Source organism: Myotis lucifugus, unplaced genomic scaffold, assembly GCF_000147115.1.
Source record: "Myotis lucifugus unplaced genomic scaffold, Myoluc2.0 scaffold_779, whole genome shotgun sequence".
NCBI lineage: Eukaryota > Metazoa > Chordata > Mammalia > Chiroptera > Vespertilionidae > Myotis > Myotis lucifugus.
In genome coordinates, this window is record NW_005871827.1 from 3270 (window position 1) to 24587 (window position 21318).

Genomic DNA, 21318 nt, shown 5'->3' on the forward strand with positions numbered 1-21318 from the left:
AGTGACACTTGGGAGAAGTCTCCCTGGATGTAACATTTCCAGGAAAGGAAGCTGCACTTGTGAATTTTATTAATCCACTAGACAGTTAGTGTCTCAGTTTTTCTGAGTGTTCTTTCTTTGTGGAGTGGGATGTTTAGTGACGTGGACAGATGTTTGCCCACTAGAATCCAATTATTGAAGAAACCAAACGGATATTTAGAGTCCTTATTCTTAAGAGAATTATATTCAAGGGGGATTAGCATATTTTAAAAAATCATCTTAAAGAGAGATTTCTGTTCTTGCTCCCGATTTCTGTGTGCTTGGTATGTAGAATTTGAGGAGTCTTGTGTAGTGCACCCAAAAAAGAAGTAATAGTGTATGTATGTGTACCGAAATCTATAATTTGATGAAAGTTATTTGTACATTGACCTGAAAATTTACAAACAAATTTTTCAGTACTTTTCCGATCTCCACATTCTGGATTTTTTTAAACTGATGATTCATCATCACTTCTTTCTAATGTTTGAAAATAATTTGTGTTTACATTTCTAAATACCTCTTTTAAATTTTCCAATGACAAACTATGAGCACCCTGTAACTGGCTGGGCTTTAGTTGATACGTGAACTCTTCCACGTGCACTTTGTGTGTCTAGTTGGACAGCAATTAGAAGTCACCTTGAGCTTTATCCTGAAAGAAGGCTGACATGGATAATTTCATTAAGATATCTTTATGCCTGTTCATATGGGAAACACTACATATTTGGGGGGAACTACAATAGAAAAAAGACCTGCTATCCCTTCAAGCATTTATAAAGTCTTTTTTTCTCTGCCATGTTAGAAGAAGAATTTAAAGGGGCTATCAAAAGAATACAAAAAAATGTAGTAAGATATGCAGAACCGTGGAAACTGATTTCCAAATAATTTTGTTACCTCACACATGGTAGAAGGAGTTAAAGAAGGCTTGTGAAGCTGTGATATGTTTGTTACAGTCATTTCCCAGTTAAAAATTTAAATTACCTCTAGGATCTCATAATTGATGTTGTTGGACATGTTGGGATTCTGTGTCAGATTTATTTTAAGGAGTTCTTTTTCTAACGATATTTTAAAGCTACAATACCAGAGATTTTTAATGTGTAGAGGAAATTGCCTATTAGAAATGGGAAAAGCAACGAGTAGAAGTGAAAGGAGCTTTTAAAGTAAATTTTAAAAAGTAACAGGTTAAAGGTCATAGGAGGCAATATTTGTAGGTGCATTAAATTTTATATGCAGGTTTTATAATTGTTCATTTCACTTCTGTTTTTTATTCACTCTTAGGCTCCTGCTTACCATCTTATTTTAGAAGGAATTCTAATCCTCTGGATTATCAGACTTCTTTTCTCTAAAACTTACAAATTGCAAGAACGATCTGATCTTACAGTCAAGGTAAGAAATTAAATCTCTATTTTATTATCTGGTGTATGATGATAGTTGCTACATCTTTCCTGAAGGATCTGTGGTAAAATATTTTCTGTACTGTAAGAAAATCAAGGGGAATGAAATACGGGACAGGCAGACTATGGGAAAGCCAAGTACCTACCCAGAGGAGTAGCCTGGCACAGACTTCTTTACTTTACTAGGGACAAGCAGCAGTCTTACGAGTAGATGATGAAAGGGAAGCACGGGGAGCTACTCGATTTTGCCATTTCCAAATGCAGTTACATGAGTTGTCGGGAAGCCTGTGAAGTTTTCCCTGTGGTCTTCATAACGAAAACTGAGTTGGAAAGAATCCTCCTCACCCCCCACTCTCCACCTCCCCTCCCCAAATCGAATTTTGATGTGTTCTGTATGGTAAGGGACCCAAGCCAGGTGAACCTTAGAAAGCAGAAGTGCCTAGACTAGAGGAACTATGGCGCTGCCCACTGCAGAGCATTGGTATGAGGGACAGGGTAGGAGCACTTAGTGACTGCCTCAGTGCTTGGGAGGCAGGGCTTGTGAGAGATGTTTTCCCACAAAAGTCTCTGAAAGTTTGGTTCACAGGAAGCATTGAGTGCAGCGCAAAGCTGAAGCACTGGGCCTTTCTCTACTTCCTGGAGCCTCCCAGGAGGAAATGCAGTGGCGTGGAATTGCCACATCGATGTGCAGTTGCTGCCCTGGTTTTCCTGACCAGCTGCTGCTGTCCTGATCATTCATATTAAACTGTCCCCTAGGGAACATGCAGCATATGTTTTTAGGGCAGAACGTCTGGCAGCCTGGGTAAAGCAGAATAAAAAGATCTCATTGCGTGATTGTCACCCTTAATATGCATATTTGAACCTCTATTTGGAGGAATACCCTACACTTGACCACAGATTTCTCCCTTTCCCCCGCCCCTTTTAATGAATACTTTGTGGGATTATCATGCCACAGAACAAACACTTTTTCTGTAGCATTGCAGTAAGACTGGGCCTTGCAGGCCAGAAGTCCTTTCCATGCTTTTCCCTTTGGTATTTAGGAACTTCTTGTGGATGATTAAGTGGCCATGAAACAGATTTCTAGCCCACCTTTTTAAAGGGTTTGATTAATCCAGATATTCTTAGTTTTAGTTTAGACATATCAATCCACACATATATACTTTTTTTTAAAAAGAGCGATAGGTAAACATCTATAATAACAAAAGTGTAATATGCTAATTAGACCAGATGTCCTTCCGGGGTCGAGGGAAGCCCAGGTCCAGAGTGCCAGAGGGAAGCCTGTGCTGGCAGCCAGGGGAAGGAAGGCCCACTCTTGCACGAATTTCATGCATCGGGCCTCTAGTAGTTTTAGAAAAATCCTCTGAAAGCAGACTTAGCGAGAACAAAATTTAGTAATCACTGACATCTAACCCTTCCAGCAGCGGGAGGAAGAAACTGAGTGCTGTGAATGAGAAGTGTCCTTCTCAGTTGGATAGACCTACAGAGGCTCTGAATGGCAGGGCATCGTGGGTGGGTTCTTACATCTGCACGCTAGCAAGGGGACAGTGTGCATGGCATGTACACAGCTGCTGTTCTCTTCCATTAGGTCATTGGCAGAAACAGATGAGACATTTATTGGTTGATTTATTCAACAAGTATTTTTGAGCGCCTGAAAATCAGGTGTATGGATATGCTTTTGGTCTTGCTCTGGAGTTGCCTAATAGGAGAAAAATGCACAGAAGCATTTATTGGAAGTCTGAGACTAGAACTATTGGGAGAGGGTCTATTTGTGAGGCAAGAATTGCCGTGGCCACCGTGTTAATTTAGGGGCCTCATCTCATCCTGTACATCCAGACACATTTTCAAAATTACCTTTTTTCCTGATTCAAAAAAAGATAACACAAAATAATCAAAATACTTATAATGCATAAAGTAACAGATACAAGGAATAAAGTAGCTTTTTCTGAGAAATTCCAAACAAAATCCCATTACAATAATTGTAACAGAGTTTTTTCCTGTGTTTTAGCTACACCTGAATCCCTGCAGATGGCTTGGTGATCTGGTTGATCCCTTCCCATGATGGTCACCTCCATCAGCACTTCTGGTGTGGCTTTCTGTCTTGTCTTGGGATAGAGGCTGAGCTGACCTAGCAGAAATCATGCTTCTCACCTTTGTATTGTATACTTTCTTTTTATTTCACAATCAGTGTAAGTTGTACTTTGCACGATGAAAAATTCTGACTATAGAAGTAAAGTTTTCTTAAATTTTCCAGTCACCTACAAAACTACATGGAAAAAAGGATTTCGCCTATGATGTGAGGAGGTTAAGTGCCCAAAACTCAAAAATGATTCTATTTCATTTCTAACTACAACTAGACCTCTGGTTCTAGCAGTGTGTTCATTATGACGGTTCCATTACAACAAACAGTGTAGATACTGCTGGAGTCACTGTCCGGTAACTAGCATTGTGCTGTCTTAACACCTTTTCGCTTGTAGGAAAAAGAAGAATTGATTGAAGAGTGGCAACCAGAACCTCTTGTTCCTCCTATCTCAAAAGACCATCCTGCTCTCAACTACAACATTGTTTCAGGGTAAATCACTTTGCTACTGTTTCCTGTGGGTAAGCTCAGCAAAGTATACAGTAGTTAAATGCTATTCCTTTTTTACCTGAAATAAGACATTTAGGCCCTAACCAGTTTGGCTCAGTGGATAGAGCGTTGGCCTGCGGACTGAAAGGTCCCAGGTTTGATTCTGGTCAAGGGCATATACCTTGGTTGCGGGCACATCCCCAGTAGGAGGTGTGCAGGAGGCAGCTGATCGATGTTTCTCTCTCATCGATGTTTCTGACTCTCTATCCCTCTCCCTTCCTCTCTGTAAAAAAAATCAATAAAATATATTTTTAAAAAAACATTTAGGAATGAGTGCTAATCAGAAACTACCTGCTTTAGTTCCCAATATAAAACTTTCTTTTAGGAATGGTATGGGCATTTTTTGTAGTCTCCAATTTGGGCATTACAGTTTGTCCCTTTTTCTAAAAAAAAAAAAAAAATTATTTTTCAAAGTAATAACACGCACATGATAATATGTCAGATGGTCAGACACACTTAAAATGAAAAGCAGCACTCCTTCCCACCTGGTTTCTGATTTTACGTCTGTTGTAGGTTTCCTTCATAATAAGCTATTAACAGTTTGCTGACACTACTACTGCTTGATTAACAGTGGAAAACACCTATGGACTCGCAATATGAATTATGAAACTTCAGCTCACTTATCCTACCTCTCCTTGCTTCCAGTGTCTGATCTGTTTTTATTATTAGTTCTTCTGTTGGGTATCTTTGCTTTTTGTATGTGCTTTTAAGTATTTTAAAAATACAGACACATATGTATTAATCATCCAGAATTAATAGGAATTTTGCTATCTTTACTTGAAATCTATTTTTAAAAAGAAAGAAACCATTACAAATATAGCTAAAGAAACTCCCATATATCACTTACTCTTGCCTCCCACACAATATCACCACTATCTTGAAGTTGGTGGATATTTTACTCTTTTACATTAGAATGATTGTTTTATGTGTTTTTATTGCACATTTAGGCACTTTCTCAATGTCTGGTGGTCCTTAGCATCTTTTTATCTCCAATATGCAGAATGTTTCATTATAATTAATAGCATAATATAAATAGCCTGCAAAAACCATGCACAAAAAAAACATTTTGTTATTGATAAGTTTAGAGTTTTCAACTTATGCAGTTCCTCTTTATATTCAATACTGAGTTGACACAAGAGTAAGTGAATTTACTTAACTTGGATAATTTTTTTAAATTTAAATAACAGCCTTATTGCAATATCCATATACCATTAAATTCACCCTTTTAAGGTACACCATTAAATGGGTTTTAGTATATTCACAGAGTTGTGCAACTATTGCCACCATCCAATTTCAGAATTTTCATCACCCCAAGAAAGAAATTCCACACCCAATAGCATTTATTCCCCATTCCCTCTACTCTTCAGCCCCTGGCAACTATTTATTTACTTTCTCTATGGATTTGCCTATTCTGGGCATTTCATATAAAAGGAACCATTCAGTATGTGGCCTTTTGTATCTGCCTTCTTTCCTGGAGCCTAATATTTTCAAGGCTTATTATGCATGTTGTAGCATGTGCCAGTGTTTTATTCATTTTTATGGATAAAGAACATCCCACTCTGTGGATAGATCACATGGTGTTTACACATTCTTCAGTTGATGGACATTTGGGTTGTTTCCACTTGGGAGTACATGAAAAAAGAAAATACATATAAATATGTATGTATATGTTCAAATACTTGTGAACACATTTTTGTGTGGACATGTTTTCATTTGTCTTGGGTATATACCTAAGAGTGGAATTGTTAATCATATAGCAACTCATTTTGAGAAACCACCAAACTGTTTTCCAAACTGGCTGAATCATTTACATCCCACCAGTAGTATATGAGAACTCCACTTTCTCCACATCCTAGCCAACCCTTATTTTCTGTCTTTTTTAATTATAGCCTTCCTAGTAGGTGGGAAGTAGTATAGCAAATGGCTAATGTTATTGAGTGTCTTTTCATGTGGTTATTGGCCATTTTCATATATCTTCTTTGGAGAATAGTCTGCTCAGTTATTTATCTTTTTATCATTGAGTTGTAAGAGTTCTTTATATATTTTGGATACTAGGCCCTTATCAGATATATGATTTGTAAATATTTTCTCCCATTCTCTAGGTTTTTGTATCTTTTCTAGTGTACTTTGAAGCACAAATGTTTTTAATTTTTTAAGATATATTTTTATTGATTTCAGAGAGGAAGGAAGAGGGAGAGAGAGAGAGAGAGAGAGAAACATCAGTGATAAAAGAGAATCATTGATTGGCTGCCTCCTACATGCCTCCTACTGGGAATCAAGCCCGCAACCCAGGCATGTGCCCTGACCAGGAATCGAACCATGACCTCCTGGTTCATAGGTCAACGCTCAACCACTGGGCCTCACCGGCCTGACAAATGTTTTTTATTTTAATGAAGTCCAGTTTATCTCTTTTTACTCTTGCTGCTTGTGCTTTTGTGTTATATCTAAAAATCTTTGCCTAGTCCAACATTATGAAGATTTACTCCTTTGCGTTTTTTAAGAGTTTATAGTTTTTGCACTTAAATTAGGTCAGTGATTTATTTTGAGTTAATTTTTATAATGCTGTGAGGTAGGGATTCATCTCCATTCTTTTACATGTGTATACCCAGTTATCCCAGCACCATTTGTTGAAAAGACTATTCTTTCCCTATTGAATTGTCTTGGCACTCTGATGAAAATCTATTTTTAAGACTGAGACACTGAAATGCTAATTCGAAGCCCTGTGTCAGTGGGCTGGGCTTCCTGACTGATAGTGGGCATCAATTTAGGATAATCAGACAAGGACCTGTCCATTTATTTGAGGGGATCCCAGATTCAGTATTTTCTGCTTTTCATGTCTTCACTTTGAATTTCATGCAGAGGAGTACTCCTGTGTGTTGGGATGGGAGTGGGGCGGTCTTGGGGGTGCACTTAATAAGCCTGCCTTCCAGCCCTCTGGGAGCTGAGTTGGAGGACGGAGAGGGCTCAGTGTCCCATTTTTATTATGGTAAATTTATACTGATTTCTGTTTTCAGAGTGGCACTGTCCCCTCACTGGTCCTTAGGAATTTTAGTTTATATTCAGCATTTCCAGAGTAAATCTCCCGCCTTCCTGCAGGACCGGAAAGGGACCTAAGGAAATGACTCCTTATCATGGGTTCCAGGCTGGGCTCCTGAGTCCCCCGCCTGTTCCCCCCTCTCCCAGGGAGCTCTGCCCCCGCCGGGGAGCATTTTCATGTCTGCTGCAGGCTTTTCCCTGCCAGTGCACTGATGCTCAGCTTTCGCACCCTCAGCTTTCTCTCTGGTCTCTCTGTTTTACCAAATACAACTTACCACCTGCTCTCTAGTTTCCCACATTTTGTTACTGTCATCGCCTATGCCTGCTCTTGCTAAGATCAAATATTTTAGACTTTTGTAGGCATTTTTGTGAGTGGATAGGTTTTTCTATTAGGAAGTAATCGTTACGTTCCTAGGATAAACCCTATTTAAGGATGACTGTGGTTTTTGTAAACTGCAGGATTTGTTTTGCTAATATTTGGGATTTTTCACGTCTATGTTGACAAATGAGTTTAGTTTCTTCTTTTCCCTTTCTGTGCTGGTCCAGTTTTGGTATCAAAGATATATTAATATTAGTCTTACCATTTTCCTAGCAACAATGTGTTTCATATGGTGTTCTGTTGAGCACAGATTTTTAATCATGATTTCATTGTCTTCAATGAGTTTGTAAAGCTATTCAGGTTTCCTTAAGTTTTGCTTACCATCATTTAGTCATTGTCCATTTCTTGTGTTTTCAAATGTTTTGGCATGAGTAGTTTTAGGTTTCTTCTGGGCATATATATAAAAAATGTATTCATAACACTTTATTATACATACACTAGAGGCCCAGTGCATGACATTCATGCACTGGGCAGGGGGGTTGCCTCAGCCCAGCCTGTGCCCTCTTGCAGTCCCGGACGCCTTGGGGGATGTCCACCCGCTGGCAGTTGGACATCTCCCAAGAGATCTTTAGCGCTGCTGTGGAGGCGGGAGAGGCTCCCGCCACTGCCGCTGCGCTGGCCAGCCATGAGCTTGGCTTCTGGCTGAGCGACACTCCCCCTGTTGGAGCGCACTGACTACCAGGGGGCAGCTTCTACGCTGAGCGTCTGCCCCCTGGTGGTCAGTGCACATCATAGCGACTGGTCGTTCCGCTGTTCGATCGATTTGCATATTAGGGTTTTATTATGTAGGATAGGGAATGACACATCTGTGGGGCTCACGTCTCCACTGCGAGCATCATTGTGTCTCCTTCCTCACTCATTCTCCAGAGGTTTACTTCTGGTTCTTTTTCTCCGTGGCACGCCTTTCGTGGAGACATAGGTGTGACCCCTTGGCTCAGTTCCACTCTTGTCAGCACCCACCTGAGGCAGTGCTCTTGTTTGCTTCGTTCTCAGTGTCCTTTGTCCCTGGTGTCTGCCTCCACTCTCCCCTTCACTAAGGCACCCACTGTAATACTTTATCATGTTTTCTATCAGCATTTTGTGTGTGACACATTTCTATGTTATTAAAATGATACATTTTGTATTTATGTTGTTGGTTTAAAACATATTCTTAATGTTTTGTGAATGTATGTTTTTAATTTTGTGTTCTAGACTATTCTGATGTTTTGTTTCTTGTTAATCCTCACCCAAGGATATTTTTCCACTGACTTTTAGAGAGAGTGGAAGGGAGGGGGAGAGGTGGAGAGAAACATCGATGTGAGAGAGACACATCGATTGGTTGCCTTGTGCACGCACCCCGACTAGGGCCGGGGAACCTGCGACTAAGGTACATGCCCTTGACTAGAATCAAACCCGGGACCCTTCAGTCTGAGGGCTGATGCTCTATCCACTGAGCCAAACTGGCTAGAGCTGTATTCTGACTTTTTGCAAGATTTCTGCTCAACATTTATTTTTTCAACAAATACCTACTATGTTTCAGGAATGTGCTCAGCACATTGGTTTATAGAGCAATAAGTCAAAATCTTAGTTTTCTTGGGACAGACAGACCACCAATGAAATAAATACAGCGTTTGCTGGCATTGAGTGGTCTGAGGAAATAGGAAGCAAGGCATACAGAGGTGGGGTGCCGGGGTCCTGCTTGTCATTTCCTCTGACTGCTGTATCTTCTGTTGTGTATGGTAACTGAGTTCTAAATACCATCTTGGGGAGAAAGATGCCATAGAAAACCCTGTGTTAATGTCCCCTTGCAAACCTGTTTGGTCCCTCCATCGTGACCTGCCCATGGACGCTCCCCTGCGTTAGTCTGTGGGGCTTCAGTTTCCTCACAGTCTGGGTTGGTTGCATTGGTTTATTTTGCATTTCTCTGATTATTTGAGCCTTTGAGTATTTACCAGCTGCTGGGTTTTGCCTTTTATGAATGCCTCCTGATATCTTTTTACATCTTTCTGCTGATCTCCAGTGTGTCCTTTGATTAATAGAGCCATGTGGATTCTAATCCTTAGTCAGTTGTGGTTTTTTTTAATATGTTTTTATTGTTGAGAGAGAGAGGAAGGGAGAGGGAGAGAGAGAGAAACATCACCGATCGGCTGCCTCCTGCATACCCTCCACTGGGATGGAACCCGCAACCCAGGCGTGTATCCTGACCGGGAATTGAACTGGTGACCTCTTGGTTCATGGGTTGACGCTCAATCACTGAGCCACACCAACCAGGCTTTGGTCAGTTTTTGATGTGGTACTTTATTACACTGATTCTAAAATGCACCTTTTTTTCCCCCCCTTCTATTTTAAGATCTCTGAATTGGGGGTGAATCATACAGCTGCTGCAAGTCATTGTCAGCCAAGGGGCCTGGGGCGGGGGGCTGTCACTGCCTGTGTACCAGTGAACTAGGTCATGACTGTGTTTACTGCTAGCACTTCAGTTGAGTTATGGGCAGCGCTGGTAAGTAAATCAGCTGATGGCAGGAGAAAGGGCCAAACCACTCCAAGTAGACTAACAGAGGCTACTGCAACTAAGGTTTGAGCGTCTCTTTGTCAGACTTCTGCTGCCTTTGGGTAATAACAGCTTACTTTCTAGAAACATGGTTCAATTGGCAAAAGATGAAACTAGGAGTTTAGTTCATAGGAAAGTTCCAGCATTAAAACGTAAAGAATGAGTGACACCAACTTGTCAGATGGTAGGAGAGCACCTGCGAAGCCACTGCCTGGGTATTCGGTGGCAGACAGCAGAATAATGTGAATGGCCACAGTGTTCGTGGCTTAGCAGAGGAGAGCAGACAGTCGGAACTTGGGCAAAGAGGTTAGGAATGTCCTGACCAATTTGAATTCCTAGTATTTTCCTTTTCAGAAGTTCAAAAGAGTGTAACCAAAGTCTGTGTCTAAGAGTACCCAACAGATCTTTTCATTAAATATAGTCTAAAAAATTCTAGATGACAAGGACACATCTTGACCTTCTAATCCAGGGGTCCTCAAACTACGGCCCGCGGGGCCACATGCAAATACAAATATTGTATTTGTTCCCGTTTTGTTTTTTTACTTCAAAGTAAGATATGTGCAGTGTGCATAGGAATTTGTTCATAGTTTTTTTTTAAACTATAGCCCGGCCCTCCAACGGTCTGAGGGACCGTGAACTGGCCCCCTGTTTAAAAAGTTTGAGGACCCCTGTAATCTAATCAGCAGTGTTTTCTTCTGTAGTGGCCGACAAAATACAGTTGATGCCCTCTTAGATTCAGTGAAATACAATCAATCTCTTTATTACACACCTGTTAACTTCATCTTTGGTGTTAATTTTGACTTGATCAGTTTCATCCATTTCGGCTTCATGGTTTGCATATTTTGAGACTTGCTTCAGAGATCATTTCCTACTCCAAGGTCACAAAAACATTCTTCTACGTTTTCTTTCATTATCTTTTCCAAAATACCTTTTTGGTTTGTGACATGTCTGGAATTCACCTTTGTACATGATTATACAACTTTATTTTTTCCCATAGAGAAATATCTGTGTGTAACTAAGTCATTTGTGGGGCAAATGCTATTGTTTGCCAGGTACTCATGTATACACAGCTCTTTTGAGTTCCAGATTCACTCACTGGTCTAGTTGTCTATTCTCACCAGCGCCAAACCTGATGTTGCTGGAGTCTGTAATGGTTGTTTTTCTCGGGTAGAGCACCCTTCTCCGTTTCCAAGTTCACTAAGCCACCTATGAACCTTCGTTCATCCAGGTGACCTAACAGTGAGGCTGGGGTTTTTGGTTGGGAAGGTTTTATTTTCCTTCCTCCCATTCTCTGAGGCCTTAACTGTGGAGCTGTCTTTCTGGATTGATTTTACTGACTTCTGAAAGGCAACCCTGAAGGGCCTTGCTCTCCAGGATTCCTGTGTGGGGTCCCTGCATGGGGCACAGGTGTGAGCCTCTTGGTGCTCACCGGAAGCTGTTTTCCAAATTTTTATCTGCTTTTGTGAATTTACTTGAAGTTGTCTTTCATTTCCTCCCTGGTTTCCCAGCATCTTTGTTATCTTTTCTCATAGAAAACCAGTTCTGTTGATACATACCAATGAGAGCAGTGTCTTGGTCTTTTCTGGCCGTAGTGCATTTTCTAGAGCAACCCAGCATGTAGACCAGTGCAGATGTGTAACTGAAACAAGTTTCAGGCACAGTCACTTCCCTTGCTGTGACAGTCCCATTCCATTCTATTCTATGGTTTCCTTTAGTTAAAATAGATTGATTGTGACTGACTCAATTTGGTCTTACAACCGGTTAATTGCTTGTGACCTGTAGCTTGGCCCTGTGTTTCTGAAGCATGGCCTACAGCTAGTGTTTGTCAGCAAAGGACTTGTCCTGTCCCAGCCACACTTAGATGCATACTCCTGTGGAGCTGGCCACTCTGTTTTTAATACAGTGGTCGCCAACCTTTTGGGCCTCATGGACCACCGGTTGGTGACCGCTGCTTTTATACACACACACACACATACACACACACATCCCAGCTGGTGTGGTTCAATGGTTGAGTCTGAGGTACTTTATTTAGCTATTCTTTTTTTTTTAATCCTCACCTGAGGATATTTTTTCCATTGATTTTGAAAGAGAGTGGAAGGGAGGGAGGAGGTGGGGGGAGAGAGAGAGAGAGAGAGAGAAATAGCGTTGTGAAAGAGATACATCCATTGGTTGCCTCCCACACGCACCTCTACTGGCGCTGGGGAACCTGCAACCAAGGTACATTCCCTTGACTGGAATTGAACCCTTGACCCTTCGGTCCATAGGCCGACACTCTAACCACTGAGCAACTGGCCACGGCTAGCTATTCTTTCTTAAATGAATTGTAAAATCAAAACAGAGATTTGCCATCTATCCATTTTGAAATTCTAGCTTCTTAACTGAAGTGTACAGGGTAGCCTATTAAGAATTACTGGCCAAGTATCTGATTTTAATAAACCATTGTCTAATTTTACTTTTTAAAAATAAACAGTACAAGAGCTGGAAGACCGGTGCACAAGTAGTGTAGAGTAACAACACTGTGTCCTGTCTGCTGCCAGGGTAGTGTGGGAGCATGTGTGCTGTAACGTGTTGGCTGAGTAAACCATTCTCATCTCTCTTCCCCAGCCCTCCAAGCCACAGCATCGTGGTGAATGGAAAAGAATGTATAAACTTTGCCTCCTTTAATTTTCTTGGATTGTTGGATAACCCTAGAGTCAAGGTAAGTAGCACCCATATTGAAGTGAAAAGATAGCATGACTGACTTAAGAAACTGGACATAAAATCAAAGATCAATACAGAGCATCAGAAAGGGCTCTCTAAGTGTCTACCATTTCTCTTTTCTGGAAGAGCTGTGACCTGGATTTCCAGAGAGGGAGGCAGGAGAGTTTGTTGTGGCTTAGTGTTGTCCGAGCCAGCCCTGGTGATGGTTGGAGATGTGTTTAGAAAATTGCTCCAGTTCCTGTTGGGATTGTCAGCCAGTAAATATTTTTGCTGTCCACACATGCCAAAAAGTATAAACGCATCAAATTAACCGGGATTTGATATTTGAGTTAATAGAACATGTCTGTTTTTTTTTACTAGTGGCCTGGTGCATGAAATTCGTGCACGGGGGAGGGGGTGTTCCTCAGCCCGGCCTGCACCCTCTCCAATCTGGGACCCCTCGAAGGATGTCCTACTGCTGGTTTAGAGGGATTGGTGCTAAACCGGCAGTCAGACATCCCTCTTGCAATCCGGGACTGCTGGCTCCTAACCGCTCACCAGCCTGCCTGCCTGCCTGATTGACCCTAACCACTCTGCCTGCCGGCCTGCTCACCCCCAACTGCCCCCCGCCGCCGGCCTGCTTGCCCCCAAATGCCCCCCCGCTCCAGCCTGATCACCCCCAACTGCTCCCCCCTGCTGACCTGCTTGCCCCCACCTTCCTACCCCACTGGTCTACTTGCCCCCAACTTCCCCCCTGCTGGCCTGCTCACTCCAAACTGACCTCCCCCGCCCCCGCTGTCCTGATCACCTGCAACTGAACCCCACTGATGGCCTGCTTGCCCCCAACTGGCCCCCCTGCTGGTCTGCTTACCCCCAACGGCCCTGCCCCCCACCAACCTGATCACCCACAACTGCCCTCACCTCTTGGCCTCTAACCGCCTCTACCTCGGCCCCGCCACCATGGCTTTGTCCAGAAGAACGTCCGGAAGGTCTCCTGTAAGGTCTCCCAGTCTAATTAGCATATTACCCTTTTATTAGTAGGCTTGGTGCACGGATGGGGGCCGGCTGGTTTGCCCTGAAGGGTGTCCCAGATCAGTGTGGGGGTCCCCTTGGGGCGTGGGGAGGCCTGGACAAGGGGCCTGTGGTGGTTTGCAGGCTGGCCACGCCCCCATGGGGTGAGGGTCCCTGCTGGCGGGGCGTGGCCAGCCTGGGTGAGGGGCTGAGGGCTGTTTTCAAGCTGGCCACACCCCCTTCAGGGTGGGGGGTCCCTGCTGGGGTGCCTGGCCAGCCTGGGTGAGGGGCTGATGGCTGTTTGCAGGCTGGCCACGGCCCCTGGCAACCTAGGCTCCCAGATCCTCCTTGAGCGGAGGACACAGCGGTTGGAAGCAGGTATCTGGGATTTATTTATCTTCTATAATTGAAACTTTGTAGCCTTGAGCAGAGCCCATACCAGCCAGGGCAGTCGGAAAGCTTGGTTTCCTTCATTGCCAGGGGCAACCCAAGCCTCCTGTTTGCTCCAGCTCCTTGGCCACCGCCATCTTGGTTGGGTTTATTTGCATACTCGCTCCTGATTGGCTGGTGGGCATGGCTTGTGGGTGTAGCAGAGGTATAGTCAATTTGCATGTTTCTCTTTTATTAGATAAGATTGATTTCTGAGAGGGAGAGAGAGAGAGAAACATCCATGATGAAAGAGAATCATTGATCAGCTGCCTCCTGCACAACCCCTACTGGGGTTCGAGCCTGCAACCTAGCATGTGCCCTTGACTGGAATCGAACCCGTGACCCTTCAGTCCATCGGCTGACGCTCTATCCACTGAGCCAAACCAGCTATGGCTATCCTTAAATCTTTATGTCTGCTTTTCTTTGTATCCTATTGTTAGGATGTCATAGTTCAAGAAAGGAAGGAAAAGGGGGAGGAAGGGAGGAGTTACGGGTTAAAGACTAGGAAATGCCAGTTTTGAACTGTTTCTTTCCTCCCACAAAGGCAGCAGCTTTGGCATCTCTAAAGAAGTATGGTGTGGGGACTTGCGGACCTAGAGGATTTTACGGCACATTTGGTATGTTTCAGTATTTTTCAGACTACATTCTGATGGAATAAGGTTCCATTTTATTTCAGAACTCCTTGGAAAAGGCATCCTTAGTTAGTTGTGGTGTTAAGCCTGTGCGTGCTATTTCTTACCTTATTTTTTAGAACATTGTTGTTTGGAACCATTGGTTAGAGTTGAATGTCACTTGTGGAGAAGAGCCATAGTTACCTTAGGTGTGTAGTTCTTAGGTCAAAGCCTGAGCTGCTGTTTCATGTGCCCCCCCCTCCCCCCCAAGGCAGTGGTGTTAGGAAACAGTTCATTTCTGTGGTGCATGACAATTGTAAGAGGAAGGGTCCTGTGTGGGTGGCTCTGCTCTTCATAATTGTGCAGGAATCGGGATCTTCCCTATCTCTGCTCCAGTGTGGAGGGCACCATCCTTGTCTGCATGGCTGCAGCCAGGTGGCAAGTTTGGGGAGCAGGAGTGCAGAGCAGCAATACACTTTTAGGCAGGCAAGTGACCCCGCACATCACTCTGCCACATTGCATTGGTGAGACCATAACCCGGGTCATGCCTTCCTGCAAAGGGGGCAGGGAAATAAGCTCTAGCTGGAGAACCACCACGTGCCAGGGAGAAAGGCAAGAACAGATTGTGAGGCGATAGGCTATGTAGCTCCTTTCTTTCTGGAATGAAGATGAAGATCATTGATTTCCCTGTGTGTGGGTGACCCTGGGACAGGCTAAGTAAATGTTAGGATGAGTGTGTGATTTCAAACACTATGAACTTCCCTAACAGATTTGTTAAAGACACCCTGGCATTTTCAGGTTGTGTTTATTACATGTATATTGTTCTTCTGAAAGCTTTGAAAATGCTAAATAATTGTTCAAATGAGTATATTCCTGGAAATAACATTCTGGCTTACAAAATGTCAGAGTGTGGGGAAAATAAAGCCAGGGAAGGCTCCTCCATCTTCTGTCCTCATTTCCATTTTTCTGTGTGTGGGTGTGTTTCTTTAACAGTTATGATACTTTTATTTAAGAGAGCACTTTTCTTTATTCCTTAGCAAGTTTAGCAGTTAAATTATTTATATTGGAAACAGGTGACAGGAGTTAGTGTCCAAGAATCCTACAGCTGGAAAGGTTTTAAAAGTCATATACTCCAGGATTCCAACTATTCATAAGACAAATAGAAAGCCCAGAGAGGTTAAGTGACTTCCTCACAGTCACACAGGTCATTAACTTCTGCCCTAAAACTGGAAACCAAGTATGCTGACTCCTAGTCTTTTTTCCCCCTAATTTAATAATTCTTTCTTAAATAATTTTTTTAATTTTTCAATTATTGACATACAGTTAATTATATTAGTTTCAGGTGTACAACATAGATTTGTATAACTTACAAAGTGATCACCCCCATAAGTTTAGTACTTATCTGATTCCATGCATATCTATATATATAATAGGCCAGTGATGGCGAACCTATGACATGCGTGTCAGAGGTGACACGCGAACTCATTTTTTTGGTTGATTTTTTTGTGTTAAATGGCATTTAAATATATAAAATAAATATCAAAAATATAAGTCTTTGTTTTACTATGGTTGCAAATATAAAAAAATTTCTATATGTGACACGGCACCAGAGTTAAGTTAGGGTTTTTCAAAATACTGACACGCCGAGCTCAAAAGGTTCGCCATCACTGTAATAGGCTAATATGCCATCTGACCGGTTGCTATGACATACACTGATCGCCAGGGGGCAGACGCTCAATGTAGGAGCTGCCGTAAGGTGCTCGGCCATTTACAAAGAAATGGCACTGCGGACCTGGAGCCCACAAAACAACACTTGGCTTTCCCCCAACTGGGACACAGGCCCCGCCACCAACCTGGAGCGACAGCCCACCAAATCGCAGCTGATGCTGCCGAGACCCCATGGTGCAAAATGCGGCCCACAGCCCAGTCCAGCCCGGAAACGGTGGCTGTGGGTGCCGGGTAATGACGTCACATAGCAACGGCCGGCTTCCTCCTCCCAGCAACAGGCCATCTACACTAATAAAAGAGAAACATGGTAATTGGCTTACGACCGCTACCCTTTTCATTGGCTAATCAGTGAGTATATGCAAATTAACTGTCAGCCAAGGTGGCGGCCAGCAAGGCCGGGATCAGCGGAGCCGAGAGGCCTCCTGGCCCCGGGATCAGCGGAGCCGAGAGGCCTCCTGGCCCCGGAATCAGCGGAGCCGAGAGGCCTCCCGCCCCGGGATCAGCGGAGCCGAGAGGCCTCCCGCCCCCGGGATCAGCGGAGCCGAGAGGCCTCCCGCCCCGGGATCAGCGGAGCCGAGAGGCCTCCCGGCCCCGAAATCAACGGAGCCGAGAGGCCTCCTGGCCCCGGGATCAGCGGAGCCGAGAGGCCTCCCGCCCCCGGGATCAGCGGAGCCGAGAGGCCTCCCGCTCCGGGATCAGCGGAGCCGAGAGGCCTCCCGCCCCGGGATCAGCGGAGCCGAGAGGCCTCCCGCCCCGGGATCAGCGGAGCCGAGAGGCCTCCTGGACCCGGAATCAACGGAGCCGAGAAGCCTCCCGGCCGCCTGGATCAGCGGAGCCGAGAGGCCTCCCGGCCCGGGATCAGCAGAGCCTGATGGAAGCCCCCCCGGGATCAGCAGAGCCTGATGGAAGCCCTGTGTGTTTATGCACCCTGGGGGTGCAGAGGTCCTATCCTAGGCAGAGGCCTATGGCGAAAATTTCGACTCTGAGAAGCAGCCTACGGGCTGGAAGGCAGCTCCTCTGACCTCAGTTCTGGAGAAGACCATTAAGCAGAAAACTAAAGAAACCGATTTTACATCATTTCCCAGGTGGCGAACAGTTGGCATGTAAGCCCCTGACCAGTGCCCAGCCTCTCCTCTGTCAGTCTATCTCACTCTTAGGTACCATGTTCTTTGTTCTGTCTTAACTGCAACTCATTTTTAAACTAGATTGCTTTTAAAAGAAGACTAAATAAAGTTTCCCTTAAGTTATTTAGGTGGTGCTGGGGCTGCTGGGGCTGCTGGGGGCCTGATAGAAAGACACAAACATGCAATGGGGGGCCTATACCCAGCAGCCCCAAGGCCCGCCACCTTGGTGCTGGGTCTGCTGTGGGTATCAGAGACACAAACCCGCAGGCCCAGCACCCAGCAGACCCAAGGCCTTCGTGGCAGAACTAAGGAGCAGCAAGCCAAGCGGTAGGAAGTAGCAAGCAGGTGGGCAGTAACAAGGGAGGGGTCCCGGACTGCAAGAGGGCACATGCTGGGCTAAGGGACCCCCCACCCATCCCCAGTGCACGAATTTCGTGCACCGGGCCTCTAGTCTGTATATATAAAAGGCTAATATGCTTAGTGTCCATCCAACCGGTAGCTATGATGTGCACTGACCACCAGGGGACAGACACTCAACGCAGGAGCTGCTGAGCTGCAGTGACTTGGCAGCGGCAGTTCTCGGGTTATGCACCCCGAAACCAGAGAAGAGGGAGCCCGATTCCTTGTGGGGCCGCGCGATTCCACCTTTGGCTGTGGGTTATGTTGTTGCTGGGGCACTGTCGGCCCTGAATCTGGTTTACTGCACTCTTGCATTTGCGTTTCACACACTGTACGACAGCAACTTTGCAGAGTGCCCCCTCCCACTCCGGGACCCCTCGGGGGATGTCGGAGAGCGGATTTCGGCCCGATCCCCGTAGGCCAGGCTGAGGGACCCCACCTGCCGGAGGGACCTGCTCACTCCACAGATGCCCTTCAAGCCATGGCGCCACCCCAGGTGTGGCCGGCTTGGGGGTACCGCAGGACGTTGGCTCCAGGGCGTGTCCAGTCCACTCGCCCAGTCCTGCTCTGCCAACCACCTTCTAATTTATTTCTTTTCAGTGTGCACAGATCCGTGCACCGGGGCACTTTTTTAGTATAATGTTATGACTATATTCCTTATGCTATATTTTATATCCTTTTGACTAATTTTATAACTGCCAATTTGTACTTCTTAATCCTTTCACCATTTTTACCCATCTCCTCAACCCCCCTGCCTTCTGGCAAGCATCAGTTTATTCTCTGTATCTATGAGTTTGTTTCTGTTTTGTTTGCTCTTTTATTTTGAAAACTAGAGGCCCAGTGCATGAATTCGTGCATGGATGGGATCCATTGGCCTGGCCGGCGATCGGTGCCAATTGGGGCCATCTTGCCCAGTCCCGATGGGGCCGATCTGGGCCAGATGGCTGAGGGGAGGGACCACGAGAGGTTGGCCTGCCGCAGGAGGTTGGCTGTGGGAGCGCACTGACCACGAGGGGGCAACTCCTTCATTGAGCGTCTTCCACCTGGTGGTCAGTGTGCGTCATAATGACTGGTCATTTGGTCGACCAGTTGGAACGGTTGCTTAGGCTTTTATATATATATATACTAGAGGCACGGTGAACAAAAATTTTTGCACTCGGGGGGGTCCTTCAGCCCGGCCTGTGCCCTCTCGCAGCCCGGGAGCCCTCGGGGGATGTCCACTTGCCAGCGGGGAGCAGGCCTAAGCTGCAGTCGGACATCCTTAGTGCTGCTGAGGAGGCGGGAGAGGCTCCCACCACCACCGCTGTACTGGCAGCCATCAGCCTGGTTTGTGGCTGAGCAGAGCTCCCCCTGTGGGAGCACACTGACCACCAGGGGGCAGCTCCTGCATTGAGCATATGCCCCCTAGTGGTCAGTGTGTGTCGTAGTGACCAGTCATTCCCAGTCGTTCTGCTGGGATTACTGACTTGGCTACCTCCATCGCCCGGGCAACCAAGCCTCCTGCTTGCTCCAGCTCCGTGGCTGCCCACCGCCATCTTGGTTGGGTTAATTTGCATATAGCCGCTTTGATTGGCTGGTGGGCGTGGCTTAGAGTGTAGTGAGTCAGTTAGGGTCAATTTGCATATTACCCTTTTATTATATAGGAGTGCCTGGGTGAGGGGCTGATGGCTGTTTGCAGCTGGTCACACCCCCTTCAGGGTGGGGGTCCCCACTGGGGTTCCTGGCCAGCCTGGGTGAGGGGCTGATGGCTGTTTGCAGGCTGGTCAAGCCCTCCCCAGTGGAGACCCTCACCCCATGGAGGTTTGGCCAGCCTAGGTGAGGGGTTTATGGCTGTTTACAGGCTGGCCACACCCCCTTTAGGTTGGGGGGTCCCCACTGGGGTGCCTGGCCAGTCTGGGTGAGGGGCTGAGGGCCGTTTTCAGGCTGGCCAAGCCCCCGGCGATGGAAGCTCCCAGCCTCTCCTTTTTTTCTTTTTTTTTTATTCTGGGATTTATATACCTTCTATAATTGAAACTTTGTAGCCTTGAGTGGAGCTCACAGCTGGCCAGGGCGGGCGGAGGGAAGCTTGGCTTCCTCCATCGCCAGGGGCAACCCAGCCTCCTGCTCGCTCCAGCTCTGTGGCCACGGCCGGCTGAAAGCAGGTATCTGGGGTTTATTTAGCTTCTATAATTGAAACTTTGTTGCCTTGAGTGGAGCTCAGAGCCGGCCACGGCAGGCGGGAAGCTTGGCTTCCTCCATCACTGGGCAACCAAGCCTCCTGCTTGCTCCAGCTCCGTGGCTGCCAGCAGCCATCTTGGTTGGGTTAATTTGCATATAGTTGCTCTGATTGGCTGGTGGTTGTGGCTTAAGACGTAGTGAAGGTGCGGTCAATTTACATATTTGTCTTTTATTAGTGTAGATACACACACTAGAGGCCCGGTGCATGACATTCGTGCACTGGGGATGGGGGGGGTTCCATAGCGCTGCCTCAGAGGCAGGAGAGGCTCTCGCCACTGCTGCTCCGTTCGCCAGCCGTGAGCCTGGCTTCTGGCTGAGTGGCGCTCCCTCTGTGGGAGTGCACTGACCACCAGGGGGCAGCTCCTGCATTGAGCGTCTGCCCCCTGGTGGTCATTGCACATCATAGCAACCAGCCCACCTCCCCCCCCCCCCCCGTCCCCGCTGCTGCAAGTCCCCACCCACCCAAGCCTGCTGCACATGCAGCCTGCTGAAAGGTCATTAAATGACAGCATCCCGGACAATTTGCATATTCCTCTATTGTTAGTATAGAGACTAGAGACCCAATGCATGAAATTCGTGCAAGAGTAGGCCTTCGCAGCTGTGGATGCCTTGATTCCTTCCTCGCAGCGTGGTGGCTGCAGCCTGGGCTTCGTCCCGGAAGGACATCCAGAAGGGTGTCTGGTCTAATTAGCATATTACGCTTTTATTATTATAGACTAGAGGCCCAGTGCATGAAATTCATGCATGGGGGGGGGGGTGTGTGCCCCTCAGCCCGGCCTGCGCCCTCTCTCAATCTGGGACCCCTCAGGTAGGGTCCCTAGGCCCGGCCGGCGATCAGGACCTATTGGGGCTTTCCTTTTCCTGCTGCTGCCACTGGTTGCCATCTGTGCAGCGCTGCCCTCCCCTCCATCACCACCGGTCACCTCCTTCTGCAGGTGACAGGCATGGGGTGCGATCGCTTGGCTGGCCTGGGGCTACCTCTGCGGGGCTATCGATCGCAGAGCCCCCCCATCGATTGCCCCCGCATAGGATGTCCTGGGCCTCCCTCTGCAGGGTGATCATGGGGCAATGGCTGGGCCCCCCGACCAATCGCATCGCACCCACCTTGGCTGGGCTGGCTCCAGTGCGTGTCATAGTGTG

The 21318-nt window shown here is 46.2% G+C and overlaps 1 protein-coding gene across 13 annotated transcripts in view; it reads left to right on the plus strand.

Annotated features, from left to right (window-relative positions):
* The first annotated feature begins 940 nt into the window (after window positions 1–940).
* SPTLC1 (serine palmitoyltransferase long chain base subunit 1) overlaps window positions 941–21318 on the plus strand; it is an 81409-nt gene continuing 61031 nt past the window's right edge. For all 13 annotated transcript variants that reach the window (XR_002827076.1, XR_002827080.1, XR_002827078.1 and 10 more), the window contains exons 1-5: window positions 941–979; window positions 1294–1401; window positions 3884–3978; window positions 12585–12678; window positions 14644–14716. Coding sequence is in view for 9 of the 13 variants with exons in the window: in XM_006106180.3 (XP_006106242.2) it covers window positions 956–979; window positions 1294–1401; window positions 3884–3978; window positions 12585–12678; window positions 14644–14716 (394 nt within the window). In the remaining 4 variants the exon portion in view is untranslated. The remainder of the gene's footprint in view (window positions 980–1293; window positions 1402–3883; window positions 3979–12584; window positions 12679–14643; window positions 14717–21318) is intronic.